This window comes from Microtus ochrogaster, assembly GCF_000317375.1.
Source record: "Microtus ochrogaster isolate Prairie Vole_2 chromosome 14 unlocalized genomic scaffold, MicOch1.0 chr14_random_3, whole genome shotgun sequence".
Taxonomy (NCBI): domain Eukaryota; kingdom Metazoa; phylum Chordata; class Mammalia; order Rodentia; family Cricetidae; genus Microtus; species Microtus ochrogaster.
This window is the reverse complement of record NW_004949098.1, coordinates 12,180,080-12,200,295: the sequence shown is the minus strand read 5'-3', so window position 1 is coordinate 12,200,295 and position 20,216 is coordinate 12,180,080. Positions and strand designations below refer to the sequence as shown.

Sequence of the window (20,216 nt, the reverse complement as noted above, 5' to 3'; positions counted from 1 at the left end):
TTTGACCAGTTATAGTTTTGTTTGATGAGGGGTGAGAGGGTGTATGTGTAAGTATTTGGAATACAGTTATAAATTAGCTAATTTAGTAAAATGTCAATAATACTTGCTTCTATAACCTATCTAGGCTCAGGTAGTTATCTTGGTTTCTAGTACCAGTCATGATTTCCTTTCTCTTAAGCAGGCTGTAAGTCCAGTGAGACAGCTGTGAGTTATTGCTAAGACTTGAGTGCCATTATTGCACAGATACCTACTGTGCTGGTCATTGATATGGTTCATGGGCACCAAAGCTGAGGAGGGCTAGTGGTTGCTTCCTTCCCTTGGCAGCTCGCATAGCACTTTCTATGAAAACTAGTCCTCAGGAAGGAGGCTTTTGGGTCAAATCTAGTTTGGATCCTCTAAATTCTGTGGCTGAAGTTCATGATGTCTCAGCAATAGGGACTTGACTTCTGGGAGGTAGTCAGGGGCATTAACAGAAGAGGGCGCATCTCTTAGGTTCCCCTGACCAACAGCTCAAAAGGGAGTTAGTTATTCATTACTGGTTTTTGCTTAATAGTCCATGGCTCAAGGGGAACATTATTAGCCCAAGTAGGAGAACTTCATTTAAGTTATGTGTGTGTATACATACATGTATACTTAAATATATCATCTGTAATTTTAGATAAATAAAAAAAGTATGATTCCCGACGGCTTTTTCATTTATATTTAGTGTTTTCTTTCCTCCTTCCTCCCTCTTTTTCCTGCTATATTGACCTCATTTTTCCATCTCTGAGCCTGTTTTAAGAGGCAGCTTAATCCCAGAGTCCAGGTGAGATTCCCCAACAATCCATTAAGGCATCTCTTTGAATTCCTTCCGTTTCCCTCCATGGTTATTCTTCATGGGCAACATGATGTGGTCAGAGCTGTCCAAGTGAAGGTACGGGAAGGATATAATGTTCTCCTATTGTTCCTCATTCCCTGATGTGCTCACTTCATGTCAGGGGTCTGGAGTCAGTGAGTGCTTAAGGGAGGAACAGAGCAAAGAAAGCCAGAATGAGGAGAAATGCTGACTATTTTCCAGGCTCCATTTCGTCTTTTCCACCTATTCAAAGGACTGAGGCCTTTTCAGAATGTACAGTTTCTTGGCACTGATATATAGCATTCATTTGGAGTGTGGTGGGATCTGAAGAAACTAGAAATAGCAATGGAAGCCACAGGTACCATTTACAAGTGTGTATTCCATACCAGACACTGCAAAGTTCTGTGCACACTTCTTATTTCCCACTGTTGACAGTCCTCAGAGGTAAGTACTACTAACATCTACACTTTACACGTGAGGAATGTCACAGGGAGCTTGCAAGTCCCTGTGTTGGCTCTGCTACAGAGAGGGAAAACATGAACTTGGGGAATGCTAGAAGCTGCCCAGCATTGTCTGCCCCTTAGCTCTTCTCCCCTGTTAGCTTTCTGTTACCCTAATATATCACTGTAGCTTACCCGGTACCAGTTGGTGCTTAACTTTGCTTTTTCTGCCCACATTTACAGGCCATTGATTAGCAGAAAGCCTAAATAAATACAGGAAGGAGTTCTGAGCCCGCTAGACCACTCAGAAATTAGAAAAGATAATTTGCTAATGTGAAAATTGGCTCTTTACTTTTTCATGTAATAACAGTAGTGAAAAAACTAATAATAGCAGGAGTAGCTGTCAGAGTGATAGTAGCATGCAGCGGTCATGTACCAGGCCCTAGACACTGGTCAGTACATGATGTCTCTGTCAGCAATTTACAAACATTTTCCTATGCAGGCTTCACAGCAGTCTTAGAAATAGGTGCCATTTTCAGGTAAGAAACAGGAGAAATAGTTGCCTTCAGTGTCAAGGTCAATACTCAAGACCTCTAATCCTTAGCCTCACTTAATGGCTGGGGCTGGGCTTGGGCCTAGGTGTGGACACCAGGGACTGTTTGAGCCCATTTCACCAAAGGTGGACACTACCAGGAAGTGGCAGGTGAGGTGGTGACAGTGACCTGAGTTTTGTGTCCGTGGGGAGTTGGGGCACCCTGAGGTCTTCAGACTAATGAGCTTGCATGGGCTAGTCCACAGAGCAGTCGGAGGCTTCCTTTTGTGATGTGCCCTGAAAAGGACCGGCCTGGGACTCCATATGAACCTCATCGCGTGCCCCGTGTCTTGGGTTTTAGGTTCAGCTTATGCTTAAGAGCGATAAGCAGAGCCCAAATAAAATCTTTTTTGTTTTGTTTTTCGAGACAGGGTTTCTCTGTAGCTTTGGAGCCTGTCCCGGAACTAGCTCTTGTTGACCAGGCTGGCCTCAAACTCCCAGAGATCTGCGTGCCTCTGCCTCCCGAGTGCTGGGTTAAAGGCGTGCGCTACCACCGCTCGGCCCAAATAAAATTTTTTAAAAAATTGTTTTTAATACCAAAAACCAAACCTAGGACACTGCTTATGCTACTCATGCATTCTTCTACTGAGCTGTGTCCCCAGCCCTTGAATTAAAGGAACCTTGGGGGTTGTCTACAAGTTCTCTTCACTTTCAGCCAGCTTGTTTTGATCAGTTTTATTTAGTCTTTAGTATAAATATCTAGAGGCTAAATCCTTATTTTACAATCCTTATGGTTGTAAAAATACAGCATCATTGATGGCAGAGTAATAACAGTCAGGGTTGTTTTAGCTAAACAGAAAACCCATTGCTTTAGGACTCTTTCCTTTCTTTCTCTCTTTGGTCGTTTTCCTTCCTTTCATTTACATTTCACTGTGTTCATCGCTTCATTTTTTCTGCATCTTTGCCTAACTGTGGGGCCAAGTTAAAGTCCCTTCACTGTTGGCTGTTCTCTGTAATAAGTAGTTTGTGTTGTCCTCTTAATTAAAAGCTCAGATGAATAGAACTTTAACTTTAAAAGAAAGAAAGAAAAGAACCTAATTTTTCATTTATCTGTTTGAATAATATTCCCCTTCTGTTTCCTTTGTTTTCCAAGGGCCAAAGCTTTGTGGAAATTTCTTAACAAAACTTAAGATGCAGTTTCCTGACTTCTACTTAACTATAAAATTCAAGATATAAAACACACTATTTTCTTAGCATACTGACCAAAGATATTAATATTAATGTCATCTTGCTGGAACGTTAGATAGTAGCAGCACTGACAGTTTTCTGGGGCTTTAATTCAGAATTGTGCTTTCCAACCCTAAAAAGTTTTTTAGGAAATTCAAAATTATAAGTAGGTCCTTAATAATCAAATTAATTAGCATTTTTCCCTGGAGTCCATGATTAATGCATTGAAAGCAATTTAGCTCTTTAAGGAATTTTCTAGTCCTGGAAAATTCTAGATAGAAAAAAAAAAAGACACTAGGTATGTCATATAGGTAATTATTGCTTTTCCTAAAGAGTGGAAATTCTGTAGTATCTGCTCCAAGAGACTGGGATAGATCAATGCATAGCTTTGATTTTTTTTTTAAATTTTTTTATTTATTATGTATATAGTGTTCTAGGCACCAGATCTCATTATCGATGGGTGTGAGCCATCATGTGGTTGCTGGGAATTGAACTCAGGACCTCCAGAACAGCAGTCAGTTCTCTCAACCTCTGAGCCATCTCTCCAGCTCGTAGCTTGGATTTTTCTTCTAAGAAAAATAAGATCATTTTTGGATTAAAATGTGGATTAAGAAGATTTTTTTATTTAACTTTTTACTTAAACCTTTTTCATACAGTATTTTTCATCATGTTCTTTAAAAAAATAGGAACAAAAATTAAAACTAAAAAAATCAATAATACAAAATATAACAAAACAAAAGCACACACACAAAAATGCATGCAATCTGTTTTATATTGGCCAGCTACTTCTGGACAAGGGGCCGGCCCTGGAATGCAGTGGATTTCCCCAGTGTCACTAGGGAAGATAGTTTTTAATTGTGTTAGTAACTCAAAGCCTTCATTAGAAAGGCTGCACAGTCCATCTGTCCTGCCGTATGTTTATGGCACCTCTTTTTAGCCCATCTCTAATGACTGTGTGAGCTTTCATAGACCCGTCATTACAGTGTTTAGACCATTTGACAAGAATCCTCAGTCTTTGAATTAGTACATGTGTTCACATTCCGGCTTTTCCAACAACTGTGCTGTGAGGTCCCAAGCCAAGCCCTTGGTTATAAAACATGGCCATAATATGACAGTCAGCTGACAATGCTCTTTGAGGTCTAGTATCAGTTTTTCCTCAGATTCCTGTAAACATTGAAAAGTTTTCACAAACTACTTACAGAATATCAGTCAGTGTGCTATTTTTACTTCCGTTTGCCTATGTTACCATGAACACAGACCTGGCAGATAAGGTCCAGGAGACTGGGTATTGCAACAACAAAATGTCAAACGAATTTAATGTGCCCTCTGTGTTGTGCTTTCCTGTCGCTTTAAGGGACAAGCCACGCCCACTCCCATTACCTCTGACCTGCCCGCCGCCATCTTGGGCCCTTCCTTTTCTGCTTCCTTGACGTGCGTGCTTTTTATTATAAGGAAGACCTGGGAATGTTATGGTTTTGGTCCCTTTAAGAGACAAGCCACACCCATTCCCCTCCCCATCCGCTGAGGCAGGCTGATCTTCAGCTTCGGGCCTGAGCTCGTTCTCCTTTCCATCTTCCTCTCGGAGAGGCAGCTTTGCTTCTGCCTCTCTCCCCACTTCTCTGCTTCCCCCTTCTCTGTCTCTTTCTCCTTCTTCTCTCTCTCTCTCTTTCTCTCTCTCTCTCTCCCCCTCCCTCTTTACCCTTCCTCCTCCATAACCCCCTGAATAAACATTCAACCTCACTCTGCATGTCGTGTCTATTCATGTTTCTGTCTTCTGCCTGCCCGCCATGTGTCTCCCTGCCTGGGACCAGCCATTGCTCGGGGACCAGCAGCTGTCTCTGCCTGGGGCCCACTGCCTGCTGCCACATGGCCCGCCACCACTGCTCTGAGACCGGCAGCTGTCTCTGCCTGGGACTGGCTGCTCCCAGGGCCCGCTGTCTGCCGCCACCACTCAGGCCACTGCTCTGGGACCGGCAGCCATTTCTGCCTGGGACTGGCTGCTCCCAGAGCCCGCTGCCTGCCACCACATGGCCTGCCGCCACCATTTGGGACCTACAGCATTTCTGCTGCCTACTGCCGCGGGGATCTGGCAGCATTTTTAAAAAAAAAACAACACTCTGAACCTGGGGTTTTAATAAAATCCCGTGTTTTGGCCTTAGGTAGGTAGTACCTTCGTGAGAACTTATCTAAACCACATGCTGTATTCTGAAGACACTAGTCAAGGACGTTCTTTCTCCGTGTAGGCGAACACATCAAGACCCTCTCAGGACTCCTGAGCCCAGGCTGTGGTGCCCGGCACCTTGAGTCACAGCACTCAGGAGGCAGAGTCAGGCAGATCTCTGCATTCAAGGCCAGCCTTGTCTACTTAATGAGTTCCAGACAGCCAGAGGTACATAGTGAGACCCTGTCTCAAAAAGAGCAAGTCATTCCTAAGACTTCAGCTGCAGCGCTTCTCCCAGAGAGATGGGGTCTGGCCACCCTTCCCCAGTCTGTAAATGGCCCATTCTGTGCTGCTCTTCTGTGACATTTAAAACACTTTGTGGTCATGTGCTCGTCTCAGCATTTGTTTACTATCTGGCTTTTCCTGAAATAGTCTGATGATCCGCCTAATGCCTAGGCATACAGTAGGCTCTCAATAAATATTTGTTAAATGGATGACTGATTTACAGAAGAACAAGGCCAGAAATGTGTGAAAACGCAAAAGCATAAAACCAAACTACAAAAAAACAAGAACACGACTGACAGCAGCCAGACCAAACTTCTGCATAAATGCCAGAAATCTGCTGAGTAACCAGAACCAGATGGTCATAGGAAAAGGACGGCTTGTGGAGCTAAATGAGCTTGAAATACTTTTGCTGTAAGACAGTAGGCGGCTGGCAAAAGTTGAGGCAAATGTAACTCCTGGTCGTGTGATTGTGAGGCCTGTTTCTAAGGGAGAGCATGGGGTGGATAGTCTGGCCTTTATACGAAAGCTCTTGATCAAAGTGACTTCCAAGAACATGGTTACAAATTGAAGACTGTGACTTGAAGTTTGGCTTTGTTCTTTTCTCTTTGATTTGCAGGATGGCCAGCCATTGGCAGGACTGATTCAAGATCACATGGTTTCAGGTGCAAACATGACCATTCGGGGATGCTTTTTCACCCGGGAGCAGTACATGGAGCTGGTGTACCGAGGGCTCACAGACAAAGTGGGACGTGTGAAGCTCTTTGCTCCTGCCATCCTGAAGCCCTACCCACTGTGGACAGGAAAGCAGGTAATTGGGAGAAAGCAGCCAGTGTATATTTTAAAAGGAAATAAGCCACTCATATAACAGTTTCAATTCCAAGAGATCCTAGAGCAGAGACAACAAAGTCTCTAATCCTTCCCTTTGCATGGAGCTCCAAGGTCTGGGAAAACTCAAGGTGATTCTACTAAGAACAGGTTGCATGGTTCCTGTTTATTGATTTTAACATGAAGTTGGTATCCCCTAATTCAGATGCAGTGCAAATGCCAATGGTGTTAAAGTTCTAGTATTAAGGTTCATTGAGAAATAACCAAAGGCTTTGCTGAGTTCATTGACACCTGATTTTTTTAGTGTTTAAATCTAGCTTTCTCTCTTTAACAGATGATAATGCTGACACTAATGTTAAATTACATGTTCGGTGTTATTAGAGGAAGAATTGGAATTCAAACTCAGGATTTTTAATGCCCAAAGCAAACATATAATAGTATACATGGAAACCAAATGATGAAATACACTACAGTACATTCTTCTACTGTTGCCTGGGCCTCTAAGTTCAGCTTCAAGGATCAACTTCTAGAGTCTTGACTCTTTACCATTAAAAGTGGATTTGAAAAAAAATCTCTGTGGCCTCCTCCAGCTCTATAATTCTTTAAGTCTGTGAAAGTGTCTTGGTTTTTGTTTTTTTGTTTTTCTTTTCAAGACAGGGTTTCTCTGTGTAACCCTGGCTGTCCTAGAACTCACTTTGTAGACCAGGCTGGCCTCAAGCTACTTTAGCCTCCCAAGTGCTGGGATTAAAGACCTGTGCCACCACTGCCAGCTTAGTCTATAAAAGTCTTAAAACACCATGATTATTTTATGAATGATTATGTCTCCATTTTGTTGCTGTAACAAAGCCCTTTATATGAGGAAGAGTTTACTGTAGCTCAGTTTCAGAGCTTTCAGTTTTGGTCACTTGACTCTGTTGCTTCCAGACCTTTGTTTGGTGAAATGTTAAGGGTATAGCAGAGGGACAGGAGACAGAAAAAGAACCAAGAAGAAGCATGGAAGGGAGGCCCTTCAGGGCTGTGCTCAGGCCTTCTACTACAGCAGCAGTGCAGTAAGCTCAGTGGATTAGCCCATTTGATGGAGTTAGCACTTTCAAGGTGCAGCCATCTCTCAGTAGTCCCACCAGCTGGGGGCAGAGCCTTCACCACAAGGGGAGTTTTGAAAGAATAGTTCATATCTAAATCATTGCAGCTGTTGAATTTGGCTTGCTAATATTTTGTTTAGGACAGCTATTACTTTTCTCATTGCTGTAACTGAATACCTGACATGGCAGGAAAGGTTGGTGGCCGGGACTTGAGTCAACTGTCACATTGCATACACAGTCAAGAAGCATGGAGACATGAACCCTGGTGCTCAGCTCACCCTTGGGTGGTGCCAGCCACATCCAGGAGTGGGTCGCTTCAATTGAACTTTCCTAGAAATACACAGACACATGCAGAGTTGTGTTCCTATGGTGATTCTAAATCCCATCAAGTTGACAATGAAGATTCACCATTGCAAATCACAAATTTGTTTTACTCTATTGTTTGTGTGTGTGTGTCGCTCATGTGGAAGTCAGAGGACAACTTTTTTTTTTTACTTTTTTTTTTTAGTTGATTTTATTAAGCTATACATTTTTCTCTGTTCCCTTTCCTTTCTCTCCCCTCCCCTCTCCCATGGTCTCCATGCTCCCAATTTACTCAGGAGATCTTGTCTTTTTCTACTTTGCATGTAGATTAGATCCATGTATGTCTCTCTTAGGGTCCTCTTTGTTGTCTAGGTTCTCTGAGATTATGATTTGTAGGCTGGTTTTCTTTGCTTTATGTCTAAAAGCTACTTATGAGTGAATACATATGATGTTTGTCTTTCTGGATCTGAGTTATCTCATTCAGTATTATGTTTTCTAGACCCATCCATTTGCCTGCAAATCTCAAGATGTCATTGTTTTATTCCGCTGTGTACTACTCCATTGTGTAAATGTACCGCATTTTCCTTATCCAGTCTTTGGTCGAGGGGCATTTAGGTTGTTTCCAGGTTCTGGCTATGACAAACAATGCTGCTATGCACATAGTTGAGCACATGTCCTTGTAGTAGTATTGAGCATCCTTTGGGTATATACCCAAAAGTGGTATTGTTGGGTCTTGAGGAAGGTTGTTTTCTAGTTTTCTGAGAAATCACCATACTGATATCCAAAGGGGCTGTACCAGTTTGCACCCCCACCAGCAATACAGAAGTGTTCCCTTTTCCCCACATCCTCTCCAGCATAAGTTGTCATCAGTGTTTTTGATCTTGGCCATTCTTACAGGTGCAAGATGGAATCTCATACTTGTTTTGATTTGCATTTCTCTAATGGCTAAGGATGTTGAACATTTCCTTAAGTGCAGAGGACAACTTTTAAGAATTAATTCTAGAATATTGCTCTCACCCTACAAAGAAATTCTGTTATTAGTGAACATTAGTGATCAGCCCCACTTCCTCCCCCCAATAGTCTCTGTGACTTCGCCTGATCTGTGCATTTCATCTAAGTCTACAGGGAGGCTTTGTGACACGCTTCTTTGACTTAGTATAATGTTCTGAAGGCTAACGTGTATTACTCACTGTTTTTGTGCTGAAGAACATGCTGTTGTGTGGACATACTACATTTTGTTTATTCATTTTCAGTTAAGAATGGATATTTAGGGTTGTTTCCACTTGAATATTACAAGTAAAGCTGCCGTGAACTCTTCTACCTGCTCCCCTTGTAAGCATGTGTTTTCAGTTCTCTGTAGAACTAGAATTTGAATCATACTATAATTCTGTATGTATGCTATAGTAATAGAGTCATACTGTAATTCTGTAATTTTTTGAGGAACACCCAAGCTGTTTTTTGAAGTTGACATAGTTTATATTTGTCCCAGCAATGTCGATAGATTAGACAAATGCCTTTTAGACAAATGTCTGTTTAAGTTATTTGCCCATTTACTATGGTACTTGTCTTTTTATTGAGTCATAAGAATTTTTATATTTTCTGGTCATTAGCATTACACCATATATGTGGTTTATAAAAGTTTTTCTAATTGTATGAAATATTTTTCTATTTTCTTGTCATTCAACTGACAGAAGTTTTAAATTTAGATAAGTCCAATTTACCAGGTGTTTGTGTTGTCGCTTGTGCTCCTCTTGTCATGGCTAATCATCTTAATGGTTTAGCTATACATTTAGGTTTTGGGTCCATTTTGGGTTAACTTTTGTGGTATAAGATGGGGTTCAAAATTGGTTCTTGGATATATATGTGTGTCTGTGTGTGTGTGCTTTTTTGTCAGCCCAGTTGCTGATAGTATTGATCTTTTTCCATTGAATGTCCTCAACACTAGATCTAAAAGCAATTACTTGCAAATATTTTTTCCTGACTCATTTATATTCCTTTTGTTAGTGTGTTTATAATGCCGGGGCCATTCTGCCTTGGTTTCTATAGCTTCTTAGTGAGGTTTAAAATCAGAATGAAAGTCTTCCAGCTCTGTTCTGTTTTGAGATTGCTTTGACCGAGAGATCCTTTGCATTCCCAGGAATTTTAGGGTCAGCTGGCCCTTTTCACTTCTCTCGGCTGTGCTGTCATCTTTATTGTGTAAGTGTTTTGTTTTGTGCTTGTTTGTCTGTCTGTGCAGCACATACATTCAGCCACCCACGGAGACAAGAAGGTATCAGATCCCCTGGAACTAGACTCATAGGCAGTCGAGAGCTGCCTGATGGGGTGCTAGGAACTAACTAACCTGGAGCCTCTGCAAGAACAGCCAGTGCTCTTATCCCCTCAGCCACTTGCCCTTGTGTGGTTCAAATTTTTCTTTTATTCTTTCTTTTTGTTTCTTCCTTTTTTCTTTTTTTGTTTTGTTTTTACTGTTTTTAGGGTTTGTGTATGTGTGTCATGGTCGAAGCACAGCTTGCAGGAGTCCGTTCTCTTCTGCCATGCGAGTCCTTGAGATCAAGCGCAGATCTTCAAGTTTAGCACAAACACCCTTTAGCTGCTGAGGCATCCTGCTGGCCCTTCTTGGCTTAAATTTATTCCTGAAGTACTTGATTCGTTTTAGTGTTTATATGTGGGTTTTGTTGTTAGTTTTTAGACTGTTGGTTGCCAACAGATGGTGGCATTATTGCTCCTGTAAGTTGATCAGAGTCATATACTAGCTCTGATGATAATTTTTGTGGAATGCTTAAGAACATCCTCTGTATACCATGATTTTCCTCTTTCCTCTCCAATCTGAGTGCACGTTGTCTTTTTTCTTACCTGACCGTCTCAGCAAGAACCTCTAGGACACTGCTCAGCAGAAACGACAAGAGTAGGCATCCTTGTCCTGCCCCTGATTTTCCCCAAGAACACGCAGACTTTCACTGTATGTTAGCAGTGCTTTTGCATAAATGCTGCTTCTTTCCCAGGCTGTTGGTATTTATTCCAGTCTTTAGTCTGGGGCATTTTCTTCACCGTCAGATATTTTCTTGGGTGAGATAGCAGGCCTTATTTCTCTGTGTGTGAATGGTTACCTATGTGTGTTACCGTACACCAAATTCCGGTCTTGACGGTGTCCAGCCTGGCAGCCCCCACTAGCCATATGTTGTTTTGCTAAAGGTGTAGCTTGTGGTAAGCAGCCCAGGGAAGCCTTACCTCATGCCCCAACTCTTACCCCATGCCCTCATCACCCCAGCCTGTGGAGCTGAGGTGTGGGGGAGAGTGAGCCTTCTGCTACAGAAACAGAGTTATCTGCTTTCTTTATTTTTCTTTCTTTTACTTATATGTGCATAGGTATTTTGTTTGCATGTGTATCTGTGCACCATGTGTATGCAGTGTCTGCAGAAGCCAGAAGAGGCCATCAGATCCCCGGAACTGAAGTTATAGGCAGTTAGCTGCCATGTAGGTCCTAGAAATTGAACCTACATCCCCTTTAAGAGCAGTCAGTGCTCTCAACCACTGAGCTACCTCTCCAACCCCTTGCCTACAATACCTGACTATTTTCCCCCAGCCTGCTCCCTCTGTGAGAATGTGCTTGGCAGCCCTCCTAAGCTAGTCCATTGTTTGTCCCTAGAGACACCTGCCTTCCTCTGTAGAACACCTGCTTGAGAAAGTGCCTCTCCTGGCCTTCTATCAGCGACTATTTACCAAGTAATAATCTTTTTCGTTGATTCTGGGAAGATACCCTGGCCTTTCTGTAGTAAAATTAATTCTTGATGTAGCATTTAGTGTTCTAAAAGCTAATTGGCATCAGGTTATGGGCTTAGCAGTCTTATCAGTGTGACACCTGTTCGCTAAGGCATTTACTTTGTTCAGAGTGTAGACCTGGAATGTATTTACAGTAAATGGTCCTGTCGGGAGTTAAATAAGAGCATGCTCTCGTCTGAATATTTATTTCTCAAGATTCCTGTTCACAACCATCACTCTACTCCCCACCCCTGGGATAGTATTGCAGAGTGAGGCCTTGGGAGACGCTCAGGTCACGGGAGCAGAGTGAATGGGTCAGCGCCCTTGTCAGTCCTCTAGACACGCTTTCCAGCAAGCCAAGACAGCGTAAGGAATAAATTCCTATTCCCTATTCCCGCTCTGTGCAGGTTAGGGTATTGGGGATAGTATCCCTAATTGGCCAAGGCAGAACACATCAATACCTACCAGATACTCTCCTCCTCACTCAGGGTCAGCCTTTCCAGCTATTGTTCCTGCCCCTTGCCCGCAAACACATGATCCTGTCCCTGACTGCTCTGGATTTCACCACTGCTGGCTGGAGCCTTCCCGGGCCCCTTAGTTAAAGTCCTGGTGCCTTCTCACTCTTGCTCTGAGTCACCTCTCCTGTCCTCCCTTCCTCTAGGGCATGACTCCTCAGGGAGTCACCTCTCCTGTCCTCCCTTCCTCTAGGGCATGACTCCTCAGGGAGTCACCTCTCCTGTCCTCCCTTCCTCTAGGGCATGACTCCTCAGGGAGTCACCTCTCCTGTCCTCCCTTCCTCCGCAGTGCCCGGCTCATAGCATTTGATGGGTAACTGCCAAATGAGTAGATTTAGCTTGTCTAAAGACTATGAATAAACAATGCTCAATCAGAAAGTGTCCTCATTGCATGACCAATACCAAGGCATCCCAATCCCTGGTGTGCCCCACTGCAGCCAGTCTAACTGAAACATCTCAGTTAGACATTTCAGGCCTCCCGAGGGATGCTCCTTATCAGTTCTTCGCCGTTATGTCCCTGCCTTGAGAGGCCAAGTCTTGTGCAGGGAGGAAGTTACTAAACACAGGAATAATGGTCTCTGTTGCAGGACAGCTGAGGAGCATGTCTTTTCTGGCAGGTGACAAGTGTTAGGAGCCTCCCCATCTCAATGTCACGAAAGCTTCGCCTTTGTTATTTTACCACATTACCAAATATTTATTTTGACCCCAAAACAATTATCCTTCCTTTGGCCTGTTCAGAAATTTAATGCAATTCTCAGAGATGCTCACTTTAGGTTGAACTATTTTAGGGAATAAAAATCCTAATGAAGTTTTAGTGTATTTTTGATGGGCTTGTCTTTCAGAGGACCTGATCGCCTTACTGAGCCTTGAAAGCCTGAGAGATGGCATCGTGAGGCAGATGGTTCTAAAAGGGCAATTAACTCTTCCCCTTCCATCATATTGTCCCCTTTCCTCCAGGTTGTGTCAACCCTGCTCATAAACATAATTCCAGAGGACTACATCCCCCTGAACTTATCTGGAAAGGCAAAAATCGGCAGTAAAGCCTGGGTGAAGGAAACTCCACGGCCTGTCCCTGACTTTGACCCTGACTCCATGTGTGAGTCTCAGGTATGGCTGCCCTTTGTAAAGTTGTTTTCTGTTTCTGGTAGCAGGCAGATTGATTTAAAATGAATCCATAAACTGATGCTGTGCCTCAGAAGATGAGTTTTGTCCAAGGTGGTATCCATTTTTGTTTAGGAATGAGTGGAGAGGGTTGTTCTCTGCCCTCTGGCTCTCATATGAAACTGCTGTTGTTTTGGGAAGGCTTCCCAGAAGCTGGTGCTGATTTTGCAGTGCTTACAGTGTAGAGCCCATGTTTTCTTCAAGGCCTCTGGTGCCTTGAGTTCACCAAATTGCTATGAGGTCTCCAAATCCCTGCTCTAAACGTTGAACCAGGCTTGGGGAAGGCCAGTGCTTTGCTGCTGTGAGAATACTCCCACCCCAAAGATTTCCAAGGCCTCTATGTTCTTCGTGAGCAAGCATCTCAAGTGTGCAGCTGGCTGTGTATTTTTAACAGGGCCTGCTTTCTTTTTTCTGTGGTTTTGAGTATTGAACCTAGGGTCCCTGATTGTTTAGCTTGAACTGTACCCATGAAGCTCATCCCCTGTCCTGTAGCAGGACTGACAGACGTCCTATGCAGACCTGGAGCAGCTACTGCTTTTCCCTGGATAGATCAACAACTTAATGTGTGCAATTAAAAACTTAGCCAGTATGTGTTCATCTCCCTTATTTAAAGTGTGTGTTAGTTTCACATAATCCCTCCTTTTTTCCCTGAAGGATTTGAGGCAGGCCACAGTAGAGGGACATGCACAATAAAGCTAATAATGCTTGAATTGTGTGGGTGGCTCCTCCAAGAGATGTCCCCTGCAACCTGACATTAGTAACCTTCCCTGCACAGGTGATCATCAGGGAAGGGGAGCTGCTCTGTGGAGTGCTGGACAAGGCACACTATGGGAGCTCTGCCTATGGCCTGGTCCACTGCTGCTATGAGATCTATGGGGGTGAGACCAGCGGCAGGGTTCTCACCTGCCTAGCCCGCCTCTTCACTGCCTACCTGCAGCTCTATAGAGGTTTCACCTTGGGTGAGTACTAGGCTCGTGACCCTGGCTCTGCAGACCCTGCGGATGGCATCTAGATCATTTTCTTGGTGGATGTTTAGGCTCTTCCCTTCAGTGCTATCTATCTGACTTTCTGCAGCTACTGTCCTTTCCCCGCCACGGCACAGAGCAACTCTTCCAGTCTCCTCCCATCCTGCTCCTTTCTTCACCTCACCCTTTATGATGGAAAATGCTCCTACACCCAACTCACAAGCAAAGACCAGACCTAAGCAACCGTCATGCTTTTAGCATTCTGAGCACATGGTACAAACCTGAATGGCTCAAGTGCATCCATGATCCCTATGCCATAAAGCTGACAGAGGAAACAAAGCCAAGCTAGGAGCTTTGGGAGAAGGCTGGCCAACCTCATTCCAGCTCTGTTTAGACAGAGGTCATCATTACAAGGATGGCCTGGATGTGTCCTTGTAGCAGGGCCTGCATTTGTGGTTTTGGCTTCCACGCAGAGGAATCTTTTCTTCCTCTTTGTGCTCACATGTAGTCTCCAGTTTCCATGCTATTGTACTGGGATTCCAGATGTTTGCTCTAGTTTTTAAATCGTCAGTTGTTGCCTTCCCAATCAAACCTTGGATAAGGTATTCTTAAGTCTATGCCATTCACAGGTGGAAACAAAATATTGTTGGGTTGAAAGGAAATTACTGTTTAGGGTGAGCTGTTCTTCAATCTTTTGGGCCAAAGGATGGGCTTTACTTAATGGATGCAGGTCTTCTACTCTTCTGAGGCAGTGCTGAGGACCACTGTTGCCCACACTTAACATGGTGTGACCTGCACATAGGGCTCCTGGGATACTCACTGCCTCTCTTCCACCACTGAACAGCTTTTTAACCAAAATCTCTAGCCTTTTCACCCCAAACAGATTTATTGGATGTAGCCAGCAGAGTGTAGCTCAAGCCTAGGCTTACTTCCTACCTACATACCTCAATTTTAAGCCTTAATTTTATCTCTTATGAAATGTTTAGACCTTCTTATGCATGCACTGATGTCAACATCACTCTTCCAGATTTTCCTGTGTCTGTGACTCTCAGCTTTGGCTCTGAGTATCACCAAGTTCACAACAAGCCTGTGAGACATTAGGCCTGGGTCCTGTTGAATTTATCTGTTTGACTTTGCAGGTGTAGAAGACATTTTGGTTAAGCCAGATGCAGACATGAAGAGACAGCGCATCATTGAAGAATCCACCCAGTGTGGGCCACGGGTAAAGAAGAGGATTGGGAGGCTGACCTGCTGTCCAGGGGCCACTCATCTCACAGATAGAAACCACACCCTCTTTTAGCTACCATCTTCTGTTCCTTTCTTCATTCTAGGCTGTCAGAGCTGCATTGAACCTGCCAGAAGCTGCATCATGCGATGAGATCCAAGGGAAATGGCAGGATGCCCATCTGGGGAAAGACCAGAGGGATTTTAATATGATTGATATGAAGTTCAAGGAGGAAGTGAACCATTACAGCAATGAGATCAACAAGGTTAGCCTAGACATACATTGTACAAATCCCCATCTTTTTGAATACTGATTTTTGTTGATTTGTTTTTAGTTACATTTTGATTCTCACTCTGGGCCCTTGAGAGTAGGTGAGGTTGGAAGTTGGGTAGGTAGACTGCATCTTTATGAAGAGCTCCGGGTCTCGTTCTCTCCATGAGAGTCTGGGAAGGCCTTAGGTTCCTGCTAAAAAGGGAACAGTTTGTACCACATTTCTAAATGTGTTTACTTTGGAGCTGCTGCATTAAATGGAACTGAAGAAAGAAGCTGCACAGTAGAACCCCAGCACTGTAGATGGGTGAACAGAACGAAGGGGCAGAAGCCACTGCTACTTATGCCGCAGAGCCGGGGTGAATGCCTGGCTTCAAGTTCATGCTGTGCTTTGTACTTGCTGTGGGACCTTCCTTCCATAAGTGATGTGCCTGGGCTCCGAGTTGTTCCTGCCTAGAAGCAGGCATGTGGGAGCACTGGTTCACAGCGCTTGCAGACAATGCCAAGCCCAGCCTGTGCAGTTCAGAAGGAGAGGGGAATCTGCCTAAGTCAAGATCACAGCTTGCTTCTCCCTGTGCTCCCTACCCTGTGGTTAGGACAAGCCAGTCTACCTTTCACTGTGCCTGATCGACCCTGGGGCCCAGCCTGAGGAAAGAAAGGACAACATCAGAGTTTGTCTGTGGGTCTCCTTCCTGCCTTTCAGCATTCGTTTGGTGGCCTAGAAGATAGTGCTCCTCAATAGACGGTTTTATTCAGAGAGCCTTCTAGCACTGCATGGGAAGGTGGGAATCTTGTCCATCAGCGCTGAGAGCACAGCTCCCACTTCCTGCCCTCTTCCAACTCAGGCTCTGCCCCTTCTGTGTTGACTAGGGTGTCTGGATCTCCAGGCAGGACCCATGCCCCCATGCCGTTGTCCCTCAGGATCTCCCGGTGGGGCTTCCTACTTCTCCTGAGCTTGCTGGCAAGTGTGGACATTGTGATGCACTAGCTCTGGGCATCCAGGCTGAGCTTTTCTGGCCTGATTCATCAGGACTTCATCTTAGATTTTATTTATTTTTTTGCTTTTTTTTTTTAACCAAAAAAGGGTTTTTCTATGTAGTCCTGGCTGTCCGGAACTTACTCTGTAGACCAGGCTTCTGCCTCCTGAGTGCTGGGATTAAAGGCATATGCCACCAAGGCAGGCTTAGACTTTATTCTTATCTATTGTCTTAGTCACTGTTCTATTGCTGTGAAGAGACATCATGACCAAGGCAACTCTTTTTTTTTATTATTATTTATTTATTATGTAGACAGTATTCTCGGTATTCTGTCTGCATGTGTGCCTGCAGGCCAGAAGAAAGTGCCAGATCTCATTACAGATGGTTGTGAGCCACCATGTGGTTGCTGGGAATTGAACTCAGGACCTTTGGAAGAGCAGGCAGCGCTCTTAACCTCTGAGCCATCTCTCCAGCCCCCAAAGCAACTCTTATAAAGGAAAACATTTAATTGTGGACTTGCTTACAATTTCGGTGGTTAGTTATTATTATCACAGTGGGGAACATCACGGCACACAGACAGACATGTTGCCAGAGAAGTAGCTGAGTGAGTTCTACTTCTTGATGGGTGGGGGAGGAGGGCAGTGACACACTTCCTACTCCTTCTAATCCTCTCAAATAGTGCCACTTCTTAATGACTAAGCATTCAAATAAATGAATAAGTCTCTGGGGCCATCCTTATTCAAACCACCACATCCAGTTCCTTGTCAGAATCACAGATTGAATTTGCCAGCCCCACCCTGCTTCTCAGCTTTTTGTTTCCCTTTTTGCTGCCATTTAGCCAGTTAATGAAACTTGGCTCTTTTGAGCATAGCAGAGGGCAGGCACCCATTTGACATTTTAGTGGAAGAATAGTGCCAGATTAGGCTTTCCTTTGTCTTTAATGCAATTCAGCCCTTGGCCATAGATAAAGTCTCTCTCTGACTTTATTGTTTCTGTGTCATAATTTTGCCTTCTGAACTGACCTGTGTGTTGATTTAACCCACAGGCATGTATGCCTTTCGGCTTGCACAGACAGTTCCCTGACAACAACCTGCAGATGATGGTGCAGTCGGGAGCCAAAGGGTCAACCGTGAACACAATGCAAGTATGAACAAAAGTACCTTATTCAGTGTGCCAGAGGGGTGGGCTGCTGTCAGGAGTCAGCTTTCTCACTCATTTCTAATTTTAAAACATCTTTAATTCACATAAAACAGATTTGAGAAGACTGAAAAACACTAAAGCATATAGAAACCAGTGCAGGTGTTATCCAGTATCAGTACTGTAGGCAGAGCTGATAGAAATAGCAAGTTATATACCACATGGAAATGTATTATAACAGCAGGTATTGTACTGTGTATATTCATGTTGTATCTACACACCGTGTCTCTGTAAAATTTCAGTATAGATCTTAATGTTGAAATAAGAAGATGGCTCAGTCAATAAAGTGTCCACTTCATAAGCCCAAAGACCTGAGTTCAGATCTGTAGAACTCACATAGAAAGCTGGGTATAGTAAAAGATGCCTGTAATCCCCTTCTTGCGGGTGGGGGAAGATCCCTGAGGTTCTTTGGCCAGCCAGCCTAACCAAATTGATTAGTCTGAAGTTCAGTGAAAGACCCTGTTTTAAAACATAAAGGTGACAAGAGATTAAGGGAGCAGCCAGTGCCAACCTCTGGCCTTCACAAGTACATCCATGATTTCACACCCTCGCTCACCACACACACAGAACCTTATGATGTTGCATGCTCCACTTTTTTCATTTACTATTGCATTGTAAGCATTTATCTAAGGATCATTTCCCTCTTGAGCCTCATTGTCTTCCCAGAGTTCCCTGGTGCTATGGAGTCATTTTCAGAATTCTTAGTACCTGTTGTGATGTGGATTTTTTTGTTTTTCAATCCTGATGACTTTGAGAGGCTCTAAGGGGCATGTTCCATTGTAGGTAGCACCACGACACAGAGTGGGCTTAAAGACTGAACATCCTGCCAAAAGCCCACTAACTAAGAGGAAATATAGATACATTGCCTCCCCACCCAGGAGTCTTCACATGCCGTTTCCTAAGCACCCAGATGAGTTCATTGACTGGCTCTAGGATTAGTTTTTCCTGTGGATTTCCATTTCTCCATTGGAGCTTTTCTTAGTTAGGGTTTATATTGCTGTGATAAAACACAGTGGACAAACAAAGTGGGGAGGGGTTTATTTCATCTTAGAACTTTCAGGACATACTCCATGGTTAAGGGAAATTAGAGTAGAAACTCAAGGCAGGACCTGGACCAGAAACCACAGAGGAATACTGCTTACCAACTCGTCCCCCATGGCTTGCTCAGTCTGCTGTCTTTTACAGCTCAGGATAACCTGCCCCCAGTGAGCTGGGCCCATCCACATTAATCATTAACAAAGAAAATACACTATAGGCTTGTTTCCAGACAACTTGATGGAGACATTCTCTCAACTGAGGTTTCTTTACCCAGATAATTCTAGCTTGTGTAAAGTTATTTAAAAACCAACCAGGGGCTGGAGAGATGGCTCAGAGGTTGAGAGCATTGCCTGCTCTTCCAAAGGTCCTGAGTTGAATTCCCAGCAACCACGTGGTGGCTCACAACCATCTGTAATGAGGTCTGGTGCCCTCTTCTGGCCTGCAGGCATACAGACAGAATATTGTATACATAATAAATAAATAAAAACCAACCAGGACAAAACTTCAAGGTCCTTCGAGGTATAAGATGATGATTCTAAGTCATGGCTTCTTTTCTAAACATCACTTGTTCTCAACTGTCACCAAAGGTAAAAAGTAAGCCAGAGCCAACTTTTTCCGAAAATGTGCTTCCATGACTTGTTACAACAACTAGGTTGGCCTTCTAGATCTCTTCCTGAATGCTCTCTTGAAAGAAAGCTGAAAGTGTTTTCAGATAAAGCGTTGTTTAGCACTCACAGAAATCTTGTGTGTCTTTTGTGTTTCCTTCCCCCAGATCTCTTGCCTGCTGGGCCAGATTGAGTTGGAAGGTCGGAGACCCCCTTTGATGGCATCTGGCAAGTCACTACCCTGCTTCGAGCCTTACGAGTTCACCCCCAGGGCTGGTGGCTTCGTCACTGGAAGGTTCCTTACTGGTATCAGGCCTCCTGTATGTGGTATTTTTAGTATTTTCTCTCAGTTTTAGACCTAGTAGTGGTGTCCCATGGCCTCACCACTAACACCACAAGAACAATCAAGTGGAAAGTGTTAAAGGCTAGACCACAGGTTCCAAGATCACAGCCACCTCATGGTGGTCCCCACTGTGATACTTGAGCTAGCAGGGTGCTAGCACATAGTAGGCATGTGATAAATGTTTAGTGGAAAAGTGAAAAGAAAGAGCCAGATGTGGTGGCTCTTGCTGTAATCCCAGTATTTGCCCAAGGAGGGAGGATTGTCATGTTTGAGTCCAGCCAAAGCCATAACCAGTCCTTGTCTCAAAAGAAAATGAAAAGATAAGATTGATCTTGGCCTCACCCTTGTCTATGATGTAGCCTCTCAAAGCCAGTTCTTAGCTGCTTCAGAAGCTACTAGAAAAAAGGGAGTGTCAGTCACCATGGTGCTCATGTCACTAAAAGGAGCATGGTGATTTTTTTTTTTTTTTTT

At 43.8% G+C, this 20,216-nt stretch overlaps 1 protein-coding gene across 1 annotated transcript in view; it reads left to right on the top strand.

Moving 5' to 3' along the window:
- Positions 1-20,216, top strand: part of Polr1a (RNA polymerase I subunit A) — a 66,164-nt gene that overhangs the window by 25,948 nt on the left and 20,000 nt on the right. Inside the window, exons 14-20 of the mRNA XM_005364745.3 lie at positions 6,097-6,288; positions 12,922-13,071; positions 13,901-14,084; positions 15,230-15,312; positions 15,422-15,580; positions 17,608-17,706; positions 19,570-19,722. Coding sequence (XP_005364802.1) covers positions 6,097-6,288; positions 12,922-13,071; positions 13,901-14,084; positions 15,230-15,312; positions 15,422-15,580; positions 17,608-17,706; positions 19,570-19,722 — 1,020 coding nt within the window. The remainder of the gene's footprint in view (positions 1-6,096; positions 6,289-12,921; positions 13,072-13,900; positions 14,085-15,229; positions 15,313-15,421; positions 15,581-17,607; positions 17,707-19,569; positions 19,723-20,216) is intronic.